Genomic DNA, 13108 nt, shown 5'->3' with positions numbered 1-13108 from the left:
AGCTTTCACAAGGTTCTAATTTTGACACGAATTCTTATGCAATTTTGATGAGACATTGAACTCCAAAAAAAAAAAGGTGTTTTTGAAATACAGGTCAATCCAAACGCAGATTTTTTCAAATACATGGAGTTTTTCAATCCAAGCGACTATAGTTGTTTTTCAAAAACTGCTACAGTAGAGTTTTTGAAATACACCTCCAAAAACAGAGAATCCAAACGCAGCAATTATTTTTTTCAACATCAAGAATTACACTATTCTATGCTGACCGGATTGAGTTACATGAGGAGTATCATCCAAACCATGTAGATGCCTTTTGCCTTGAAACATTATCTAGATATTTTTAACTATAGGCTGTGGGGTTTGAATTCTTGACTTATAACCCGATTCCTGTTGGTAGTTTCTAGGTTTTTAATTTACTTTGCATGATCTTCTGAATTATGAAGTTATGAGTGGGATAACACTAATTTTCTTAATTGAGAATATTTTTTGTAAAAAAAAAATAAAGAAGAAAACAAAAACAATATAGCTGCATACTAGAGCAAAAGAGAAAAAAGGGCCTACATACTCATGTAGCATCATTTTTTGTCTCTATTAATATGCTTGGACAAATATTGATTAATCGTGGAACAAAATAAAACACCTCTACTTCAATATTTGAATTAGTCTATGTCTAGATAATATATTTCAACATAAGAAAATGTATCTACATAGTTTGTGTATGTTTTAATGTGGATATAGAGATACAAATGTCATTATTTAATTAGGAATAAAGTTTACAAAAATTAACCCTTTGAAATCATTACAATAATCGAAAAATAAAGTTAGTTTTCAAACTAATATAGTTTTAGGCCACATAAAAAGTTATTAGACATATTAGGTTAGTCTTTAGACTTCCAAGACATTTTATTTTTCAGTTCTCAATCAAAGGATATATTAGATTATCAAATAATAGTTGATACTCAAGTAATGAGATTAAGAAACTCAAGTGATACTCAATGGATTCCCTTTATTAATTGATTGTTTTGAGATATCACACTTTAGGAATATTTTTGGCATGAGTATCATCAAAATAAATACTTGAAATGTCCAACGCACGTACGTACTCCTATACTCGTAAATAAGTAAATGAATCAAAACCAATTTGCTTCCTTGCTGTCTTCAAATTGGTGATGCATTAGTTAAATGAGTTCTACATAATCCATTCAGATGAAAATTTTCGTTTCCACTATTTAAATATGTCTACAACACAAAACTCAAAAGGCCCATAAAAACCAAAAATCATTAGTCAAAGCTTTCTCCATTGGTTGCTCTCCATTTTTTTCATCTCATACGGATCAATGTTAATCTTGGCACCATAAACAATGAGTGATTTTTTTTTTCAGAATATACGAAAAAGGAAAAAGAAAATGATGTAAAGTGCTTAAGATTGCAACCTTTTTCATTTCCCCACATCCTTTCATGCCACACCTTTTTGAAGTCACATTATGACGAAAATGAACTAGTTGCTCTTTACATGATGCTTTTACTCCTTTAGAAGCAGATTGCTTTTCTGTTCGTTAATTTTGCTTTATCTTAAAGATGAAATATCAATTTAGGTATTTATTTATTTGAATGCAGCATAATCGCCTAATCTTTAAGAACCAGCTGCAGGAAAAAAATTGACGCATATGTTTGTCAATTTAGTTGAAACAAAATTGCTCAAACAATATTAAAATTTCAGCTGTGGTAATATAAAAATATGTCGGCTCAGAAGTAGCAAATTGTGAATTTATTCTACCCGATTTTGAGATTTTCTTGATTAGAAGCATTTGGAATGGTGGATGTATCTACACAGGGAATGGTTGCTTGCTAGCCTTGCTTCCACCAAGACTCCAAGTTAATTAAAACCATTGCTAAGCTTAGAAGCAAAATATCTTCCCTTACACCTCACAACATCCCAAAATCTTTTAAGCAACTAATCATTCTTTCGAAAACGGTTGCCCTTTGTGTTGGACAATTGACCTTTTGTGGACTTTTAGTAAGAGACACTAGAGTAATATTACGAAATTAATTATCCCAAACTTAATTTCTTAACCATGCATGCCCCTTTGACAAACACAAAGTCACAAGTCAAAAAGATGCTAATTAACTTTAATGTACTAGGGAATAACAAGACAAAATTCAGTATTGTTTGAGATCTCAGGAATTAGAGATCCTGAATTCAAATCTGTTTGTCCCTTCTCCACTTCTTAAGCCCCACCATTCCCCTGTCGGAAAAAAATTTTTTTTAAAGACAAATTTTGATAGTATTAGGTATATGTACTAGCGGAATTAAGAGAGGATTTGGGAGGAGAGTTGGGTTGGGTGATAAAGTGGAAGAGATTATAAATAGGAGATCATGTTCAATACCTCTCACTTACCAAAAAAACAGAAAAGAAAAGAGAGGATCAAATCAATTAGCCTGGACAGTTTTCCTTTTTTTTTTTTCTCTTTCCTTGGAGTTATATTAAAGGTTATAAACATAACATGTAAATTAAATCCTCAATTAATTATCTGGCAATTAATTATGTGACATATATTTAGACCACTTTATGAGTGAAAACGGCCACTATTACAAAACTAATCGAGTACCAAAAACCATTCATAATTTTATGTAAGTGCCATTCGAAGTGAAGCCAAGACATGCGGAGATGCTTTTTTGATTGACCAACCTTCCATCTCAGTCAAAAGTTAGGTAGTTAGTTGTCTCAATTCCTAAAGTTTCTTTAATTCATAGCTTTCATCTTTTACTTTACCCTGATCATCATCATCTTTGGGATGTTTCCAATTCTTAACTAAACTAGGGCTAAAGTTTTGTGAAATTGGCTCCTTTTATGGACCTCAGGTGCATGCTGTCGCTGAAAAAATATGATAGTTAACCTTTTACCCAGAAAAGGTTAATCTCTTAACAGTTTTTCCAATATTTGGTCTGACTTGGAACATGTTAATCTCTTAACATGTGCCTACAGTCTTTGTTTGGAAAGAGAATTATTTGAAATAATTACTGTAGCACTTTTTGTGATGTAATGCATGTGAGATAAAAAAGGTGATTGAGAATATAAAAAGGTGAATTGAGAAATATATTTATGATGCAAGTGAAAAAATTTATGAAAAAATTTGCTATCCAAACATAGCATTTTCAATTATGGCCAGGCATGGAAGGTAATGGTACAAGTGTATTGAAAGAAAATTTTTAAATGATGTCCAACTGTCCAAGTCCAACTCCAGTGTACAACACTTTTTTGTTAAGGAGGATCAACAGTACTGGGGTTACTGTCTCACCCCCGATTCAAACCCATGATTTGTCAATTACAAGTAAAGCATTTTATTATATAGGCTGCATTTCATTGTCCAATGTACAATACTTATTAATTAATGTACGCACTCGCAATTATTCGGTCTAGTGTATGTAAGGATTTGTCAAAATTTGCACCGACAAAGTTCAAACAATTTTTTACCAAAAAAAAATATAAACAAAATCTTATTGACTTTTGCCACAATTCATGGCAGTATTAACTAGTCTTGGTCCCAAAAATAGACTTGCTTTGCACAATTTTTCAAAAAGGAAGACTAGGAGAAATGAAACTTGGTCTTTCGTAGATTGCAGATATACGTTTTTGCACATGTTTTACATCCAAAGGATGACTTTTGTCAAATAACATGGGATCACTATGCACTCTTAGTCTACTACTGTTCCAACTACATCACTGGAATCGAGTGTGTTTGGATTGTCAATTATTTTATTTTATTTACACCTTATTTACATACACTGATTTGCTTGCATCATTAACACATTTTTTAATCAACTTTTTATCTCATACAAATCATATCAAAAAAGTGTTACAGTACTTTTTCACAAAATTATCTCAAATAATTTACAATCCAAACACACTGTCTTCCATTTTATTCATCTAAGTCTTTCTGCAGCAGAAGAACTCTGTCGTGTTTGAATATACTTCCTATATCACATCAAATCATAAACATGCATACCTAACGCATTACATATGGACTGTCGGCAATTATTCACGGGCTCCTTTCTTAGCCACAGCCCTCCATATGATCACATTATGCAATAATAGTATGCATTCAAAAAAGTTTTCGAGAAAAAGGGAGCATAAATCTTTTATACATCCACAGAGTTTGGATTATATTTAACGGGTTTTATAATGCACTTCGTATATACAAAGTTTGGATACCAAAATTCAAATCGGCATGAAGTGGCATACATCCAAAATGTTAATTGATACTGCAGTTCATAGAGCGGGAAAGAAAAAAAAACAAAGGTTGACGTTAATTGAAGATGTTATATGTCACGGGTTCCAAAATGTAGGCATGACGAAAAAGTAGGCATGATTTAAGAGAATCAAATTGAAGAGGAAAATGCACAAGTGTGCAAACAAGATGTTGATTCTCACATAATCTCTCCCTTGCGTAATCCATAACTAAACCACTACTTGGTCGATTAGTCATTAGGTTATATTCACTGTCAGAAAGACGAATCGTTTCATCAGATGGTCCACTAAGTTGAATGATTGAGTACATTAGGCACTAACAACAATGCAATTCTCGTCACAAATTCCTTGTACAAGGGGACAATTTCCAGAAATAGCTAATCCATCTCGCAAATGTGTAACAGTTAAAGAAGAACAAAAAGAAAAAAAAAAAGGTGAGAAATGATATTAAATTTGTCTAACAAATGTCCTCAGCATTCGATAACCGGAGTTTCGTATATTAATTTTATTTTTGGAAAAGTGAGGCTAAATTAGAAACGTATCTAGATGTTAGGTTAAACTACTTAGGGAGCCTTTAAACTATTTTAATCGTCTACTTTTAATTCTCGTCTATTTTAAATCTCAAATTGGACAATGGATAAAAAAAAAGCGTCGAATTTTGATCCTTCAATCTATTTTTACTGGTAAGATTAGTCAAATTTTGCCCTTAGATCCGTCAGTTTCAGCAGTGGAGATTCACGGGAAGATCAGAATTTAAGGCATTTTATTACTAAGGGGCTAATTTGAGACTTAAAATTTGTTGAAAGGTCAAAATTGACGATTGAAATAATTGTATGGCTTAACGAATTTAGGAAAAACAATCAGAAAAGTCCAAGATATCAAAGAACAAGAGTTCTTTTCAAATATTGCATGCGATATTTGATATTTTGTGGCCCCAAAATCATGCATTACCAACTCAAATATTTGTTATAGACTTGTTGTCGTCAGGTTTATGTGTTCATCTGAGATTTTTTTGTGCTTCAGACTAGCTTCCGGAAAAAAGAGAGGAGTGGAGATTAGATGATAATCTATGTTAAAAAATTTAATGTAGGCAGCTTCCAATGCTCCAGCCAAGACAAGAGTTCTTAACAGTTTCACAAAGAGAGAGTATCCGTTTCCAGATCTAGTGACCTTATGCCCGTCTATCTATCTTGTGGAGTTCATGACGATCTTACATTATTGTTTAGTAATTTTATCTTAATTGCTTATAATTCATATATCAATATAAAAGAAAAAAAAAAGATATCTCAATATTTGCAATTCTTTGTGATTAGAAACCAATCACAGATTGACAAAATATTTACCATTGATAGACCTCTGATAACATGTCTTTAATCAAAGCGTATATCGAATAGTTGCGTAATTTCATCACTATCCACAATGCAGTTGAACAAAAACAATCAAAATTTTTATGACTAAAACTAAACAATATATAATGAGCAAAAGCTCAAATGCATTATCGACGAAAGGGTTTTTCTATTCGGTGCCCTCTAACCTGTCATATATATACACATGTTGATAATTATTATTCTCGCTTGCATTTGTATACTTTCCCTATTTAATCTTACATACTCTCCCTTGTATTTATTTACAGCCCCTAATTAATCTTACATTTCCAAAAATATAACACTTGAAATATATTTTAACGAGTGTCCACCCGTTAGACATACCGCTGACAAAGTACTACAAAAATCATATCCAGTATTGTCACAATGTTTACCATTAATTATGCTATATGGATTATGTGGCATGCTGTACCAAGCTACCAGTGACATGCTAGTATGATGGAAGTTCATAACGTGGTTGTCACTCGTGAGTGTATGTAAAAGTTTAAGAGAACACATTATTTGATGCTATCCTTAACTGATTAGACAACGTAATGGGATAATTTAGTCCAAGTGAATATCATTTTTCAGTAGAAAATCAACCCCATATCAGCATGCAGCAGCACCATTATCTTAGTAGTGCAATTAATCACTGTCACAATCAACTTTTAAAATCCCCGTCGCTATTAAGCACTATCCACAAAGCAAAGATGCTAACAAGTCACATGACCAGAAATTTGTTAAGGCAAGAAATGAGACGTTTTCTTTCAGCAACAGCTTCCAAGATCTCTTGGAGGTCAAAAGTGGCCCAAACTCGGATTCTGAAACCCCAAGAAAAAAGAAAAGAAACTGACCAAATGTTCTTTCAAAGGTCATTAATTTTTATCAGTCAGATCCCTGAAATTATTTAAACGTTGCTTGTGACATTTGCATTAGGTCATACATGGTCATCAAAGGACTCTAGTTTTCTACATATATTGGACCTCTGTCGCACCCCTAAGCACAAAAGTTGCCAAGACAATCAATATGGAACCTTCAAACCTTGTGCCATTTTCATCTTTCACGGTCTCCTTCTACTTGTCAATAGCTTTGTTATCATTATCATCAGTTGCTGTTTCACAAACTGTTCAAGAAAACTTTTTCCAATGCATTAATCAGAATTCTGAGCTCTACGTCCCTTTCTCTTCAGCATTTGTCTCACCTAACAATGATTCATTCAGCTCCGTTCTGCAATCCACTGCACAAAACCTTAGATGTTTGGAGCCATCAGTGGCCAAACCTCAACTCATTTTCACACCACTGATTGAATCACATGTCCAAGCAGCAGTTATATGCGCGAAAGAGGTAGGCATTCAGATCAGAATGAGAAGTGGAGGCCATGATTATGAAGGCCTCTCTTACATATCTGATTTGGATTCCCCTTTTATTATCGTTGATCTCGGAAAGCTACGAGCCATCAGTGTAGATATAGATGATAACAGCGCTTGGGTTCAGGCCGGTGCAACCATTGGTGAAGTCTATTACAGAATTTTCCAGAAAAGCAAGACTCATGGCTTTCCAGCTGGCCTTTGCACTAGCTTAGGGATTGGTGGACATATAACTGGAGGTGCATATGGAACCATGATGAGAAAATTCGGCCTTGGAGCTGATAACGTGCTCGACGCTAGAATTGTTGATGCGCAGGGACGAATTCTTGATAGACAATCCATGGGAGAAGACCTGTTTTGGGCAATCAGGGGAGGTGGAGGAGCTAGTTTTGGCATAATTCTTTCATGGAAAATAAAACTGGTTCCTGTTCCTTCAATCGTGACTGTTTTTACTGTTCCAAAGACCTTGGAACAAGGTGCTACAAAAATTCTGTATAAATGGCAACAAGTTGCTGATAAACTTGATGAAGATCTCTTCATCAGGGTCATCATACAAAATGCGGATGCTGCTCAGAAGGGTGAGAAAACCGTGCAGACTGCCTACAATGCTCAATTCCTCGGTAGCGCATCCAGACTCCTCGAGGTGATGAATCAAAGCTTCCCTGAATTGGGATTGACGCAAAAAGACTGTACAGAGATGAGCTGGATTCAATCGGTTATGTACATTGCTGGATACCCCAGCAACACACCCCCTGAAGTTCTGCTCGAGGGGAAATCATTGTTCAAGAACTACTTCAAAGCCAAATCTGATTTTGTCAGAGAGCCTATTCCAGAAGACGGGCTTGAAGGGCTATGGAAAAGGCTTATGGAAGGAGATTCACCACTGATGATATGGAATCCATATGGAGGAATGATGAGCAAGATCTCAGAATCTGAAATTCCTTTCCCTCACAGAAAAGGAGTGATATTCAAGATTCAGTATGTGACACTTTGGCAAGATGCAGATAAGGACACTGCTGCGAAGCACATTGATTGGATCAGAAAACTGTACAATTACATGGCTACTTATGCTTCCACGTTCCCAAGAGAAGCTTATGTGAACTATAGGGATCTTGATTTGGGAGTGAACAAAGATGGCAACACAAGCTTTATTCAGGCCAGTGTATGGGGTTCCAAGTACTTCAAGAACAATTTTAACAGATTAGTAAGGATCAAGAATAAGGTCGATCCTGGTAACATCTTCAGGCATGAACAGAGCATCCCACCTCTTGCCTTAACGGGCAAAAGAAGGGGAAAGAGAATGATCCATTAAATTTCAGTTGCTTGCAATATTAAAGTCTAGGAATAAATATTAGAAGATGTGTAATTCTTTTTCAATTCTTATTAAGTGATATTAATATGGTTTTACTGGCTATTCTACTGAACTTTTGTTAAATATTTGCTTAGATGGCTGAGTGTATATCTTTGAGTTTGCTTTGTATGATACGGATTGAAACTTGAACATTATAAATCAACAAGCAACTAAAGTTATGATTTTACGATTAGATTGGATTTGAGCAACATCTTTTTTTCTGCAAGGGTTTGTCACATTCTGTTTGGTGGTGTACTTTATATTGGAATTTTAAACATAGGGTTATCCTATGAGCATCCACAGTGCTATTACACTTTGTGGAGTGTAATCCACATGCCACGTCAGCATTCCACTTTCTCCTCTTTTATTACACTTTCACTCACAATGGATTACACTCCACAGGTGTAATAGCATGGGTCCACAATTAATCAAATATTTATTTTAATAATGCATAACTCATATCCCATAAATAAATAAAGTAATTTTTAAAACTAATTTTGTTATTTTTAAAAAATAAAGTACTAACTTTCGTTAAATTTTGTACATTTTGAATTTTTTTATTTTCTAAAAATGATATTATTAATTTTTAAGTTTGAATAATATATCTTTTTCTATGTTTCAAAAATAATATATTGTTATTTTTTTAAAAATAATTACGTAGGAAATTAAACAAATATTTGATACTTCAAATGCGAAGATATCATAATAATCCATACTTAATTAATAATTCAGAATGTAATTAGTTGAACTCCATAACATAATATTACATAAGTTAAATCAATGGGCCATAGGGGAATTTTACCGTTGCCATAGGGCCCACCTTCAATGGATTTACACGCATCATATCCATGATGCGTGTAATCTCCATGACACGGCTCCCCATGCGGTGTAATGGCTCCCCATTACACGGGCGTTGTGGCTGCCCTAACGGGTACTGATTGAACACTTATTAACATGCATAAAACTTACCTATCAGGTATATACACATACTAACAATTATTATCGTTCCTTACATTTTTATACTTTCCCTATTTTATTTTATCTACCCTCCTTATATTTATTTACTTTTTCTAACTTATCTTATATTTTAAAAAATATAACACTTGAAATATATTTTAACGAGTGCACAAGTTAAACAGACCCTTAAAACATATTAGTAATATTTCATGTGATTCGCAGATGATTCTTTTATCTTTAATACAAGTATTGTGTACAATTTTCATAATTTAGCAATGGTATCATATAGAATTACTAAATCATTTAGTCCGTCAAATCATCTAATCATTTAATAGGTATTTTACATTCATTATGTTTATCCAGTTTAGTCCATTAAATCATCTAATCATATACCATGTCAATAGATTAGTTGATTTGATATTATGATTTAGCCTTTTTTCCTTTTTCTTTTTTATTTTCATCCTTGTAGATTCCTTTGAATTTTTTGGGTAGTTAGGTTTCCCTACTCTCTCCAAAACAAATTAAGCACAGGCAACAATAACTTTTTTTTATCCTAAAATCACCTTTTTCTAGTATTCATATGAATATATATTGACGATCTTGGAATTAGAATTAGAAGTGTACCTCCACTTTTGATTGTAAAAGAGTAGTCAATTTTTATCTCTTCTAACATAGCTATTCTTGATAAGCACTTGAATTTCTTTTAACTTTTATACTTTAAGATCTTTTATTCCTAAAGTTTAGTTCTCTTCAGTTTTTTAAAAAAATGTTCACTATACTGAATCTTACCATATTTTCGTATTCCTTTTTTCTTCAAATTTTAGAAAAATGACTTCTTATAGATTTCTCAGTTTACCAAAATTACTATATAGTAAATCTGTCCTAAATGTTAAATTAAGAACAAATTGAATACAATCAATTTTTAGACATAAGAAAATTTAAATGCTTAACAAATTAGAGTACTATTATATTAGTTCTACCTTTTTCTCTTCCTCTTTTCCTTCGTCATATACTAATGGGGTTCAATTGTCTTGTGATTTGGGAGCTGTGAATGGTGTCATTGTCTTGTACTCACAGATGGAAAATCATGAACCTGGATGGTAACAGGTAGGCTTAGTTGTTCGTGCCCAATAAATAATACCCTATATGCGAACAGGCCCATCAGTTGAGGCCTCGTTCAAACCTTAGCTCATTATCTTTGTAGACAAGGCCTTAAGATGACCCAAGGAGGGAACCTTTAACAAAACCCATAAAACATGACTAGATTTGTTTGTTTAATCAAGCAATAGGAATTAGCCCAAAACTATAATTACGAAAAGAGTGTAACAAGCATTCATTGATCATTGAGCAATTGGGGCGAGTCGTACCTCGCAACAGATCTTTTGTCCCACATTCTATGCTATTCTCTGTCCCACTTTTTATTTATATTGCTATTTCTTCTACATAAATATCATGTTTTAATTCTTTTTTGTTTCCTTAAAATTCAATAACTATTAATTGAGTAATACACAGAATTTAACAAACTCAAAAAATCAAAATGCATAAAAAATGAGATTTTTTATGAATTTTCTGCTATATTTTTTAATTTTCTATTATATATTGCTTTTTTGAAACTGCTGTATTTATTTTGTACTCAATTAATAGTTATTGGATCTTAAGGAAACAAAAAGAATTAAAACATGATGTTTATGTAGGAGAAATAGCAATATAATAAAAAGTGAGACAGAGAGTGGTATAGGATGTGGGACAGATGATCCGTTACGGTCATACCTTGTCTATTGTCTCCTTGGTAATAGACAAGAAATTGACCTATAACCCTTTTTTTTTTTTTTAATTAATCGTCAACTCCTGAATATCTACGGCAATTTTGTCAATAAACGCTACTCTAACTCATAACAGAAGAGGGTTTAACTAAGCCAAACGGAATTAGAGGCAGAGGAGCCCACCTTTAAATAAAAAGAGTGCACTACTGCATACTATTTGAATTTTATTGCAAGTATATAGTTTTGAATTCCTGACCTGTAGTTAGATCTGCACCTTATGTTTCACCTAGTGGCCCACCATCGCAAACGATTTCCTTCTCTTAAAAAAAAAAAAGAAGAGCTGATTGGTCAATTTCTTTTTTCAAAAAAGATAGAAGTGCTAAGATTTTGTGAAAGAATGAAAGTTTTCCATTTCAAATTGGTAGAGAAAAGCTTTTTTCGAGTTAAGCAATCCTAAACTTAATTGAGTATACGTTTCCTATGGAGAAGTAAATTATACTCTAGACAAGTTGGTTAAGATTGCAGGTTAATTGGATTATCACTCCTAAAATTTTGCCAAATTATAAAGTTTACCCAGAATTTTTATCAAATTACAATCAAACCCCTTAAATCACAAACATTTTTATCAAAATGCCCCTTCACGTAAACTGTAGTTTGGTTCATTTAGATTAGATCATATATTTCCCTCACATAAATCCAATTATACCAATTTCCACAAATATTAACACTATCATACAATTATGGATTTGACATTTTAATTGACAATAGATTACTTAGGTAATCAAATATTGGCCAATTATCTAATCACCCAAAATAATCTTAGACAATAAATTCAGGAAATACTCATGAGCATAAATAACAATAAAAACAAATTCATATCTCACAATTATTGTCGAACCAAATCTTGACTATCTTTCGACTAGACTGACACCTTAGTTGCTTCTCATGGAGAAAACCAGCCAAAACAAAGTAAAACAGAGTTTTTGTTCTTGAGAAAAGCAGAACGAAGAAGGAAAGTTTTAGTATGAGAGATATATCCATCTTCTTTCTTCCCCTCTATTTATTCTATCCTAAAATTATCTCTAAACTAATTTCTTAAAAAGAATTATCTCTAAACTAATTTCCTAAGAAGAAGAAATATCCCTAGTCAACTACGTATCTAATAAGATAAGATAATAAGATGAGACAGTTGTTTTTTTTTTTTGGTTGCCTGCCACAGTATCCAGGGCTTTGCCCTGACTAATCCGTTGGTCGACCCGGGTCGCACACCTGGCTGTGGTGGGTGAGTCTCCCAACAAGGATAGCTGCATACGCCAGGTTTCGAACCCGAGACCTGCTTAAGCGGAACCAAGCTGCTTACCACTTGGCCCAACCCCAGTTGGTGATGAGACAGTTGTTGAAGGAGTATTATCAGAAGTATAAGCGCATGCCAAAACTCTCAAAACATCCTTTGTACTTAGACATAGGATGTTAATAACTAATGAAATTTTCAAACGCCTGCACCTTTGATAAATGCTATTTAGGATAAATTTGAATTGTTATACTTATTTTCACTTGAACTATATCTTCATTTAGGGATACGCAATTTTTTCCACCCGAAATAGACAGGAAGAAGTGTCCATTTTTATAGTATAACTAAACCTTAAATTCCAGTCAGTGCTTCTGTTGTAATTTAAGACCTTCGTCAAATGACAAATTGCAAGGTTACAATCCGTAACTCGCCATCAAGTCATGAACACATATTGGGTGCAATTTTGTTCGTTTCATTTTGGGTTCAATTCGAATTTAATATAGTTATGGTGTCATTGTTTTAAAATTAAGAGAAGCCGCTGCACACTGGAGCTTTTGTCAAATGTAATACTACTAGAAAGAGCTGCAGGCGATTAATAATTCTACTTATTTTGACCAGATTTATCCTTATAAAATCCAGCACCCAGAATTTACGCTTATCACATTTATTTTTTCAACAAAGCGTTGAGGAAGTTATCTAAGGGGGACTCACCAAAATCCAACATCCAAGCAATTGCTAACTGGAAGGGAACTCAATGGATCGTAA

At 33.3% G+C, this 13108-nt stretch overlaps 1 protein-coding gene across 1 annotated transcript; it reads left to right on the top strand.

The window, feature by feature from the left end:
• The first annotated feature begins 6595 nt into the window (after positions 1-6595).
• Positions 6596-8395, top strand: LOC113710489 (monolignol oxidoreductase AtBBE-like 13). The gene has a single exon (XM_027233525.2). It carries the CDS (start codon positions 6641-6643, stop codon positions 8291-8293), a length of 1653 nt encoding a protein of 550 aa, XP_027089326.1. The 5' UTR covers positions 6596-6640; the 3' UTR covers positions 8294-8395.
• Positions 8396-13108: the final 4713 nt, after the last annotated feature.

The sequence above is a fragment of the Coffea arabica genome, chromosome 9e, assembly GCF_036785885.1.
Source record: "Coffea arabica cultivar ET-39 chromosome 9e, Coffea Arabica ET-39 HiFi, whole genome shotgun sequence".
Classification (NCBI taxonomy): Eukaryota; Viridiplantae; Streptophyta; class Magnoliopsida; order Gentianales; family Rubiaceae; genus Coffea; species Coffea arabica.
Note: the sequence above shows the minus strand (reverse complement) of the source record. Positions and strands in the feature narration are given on the sequence as shown.

Coding starts and splice junctions, on each gene's coding strand:
- LOC113710489 (XM_027233525.2), top strand. CDS start 6,641: ATGGAACCTTCAAACCTTGTGCCATTTTCATCTTTCACGGTCTCCTTC.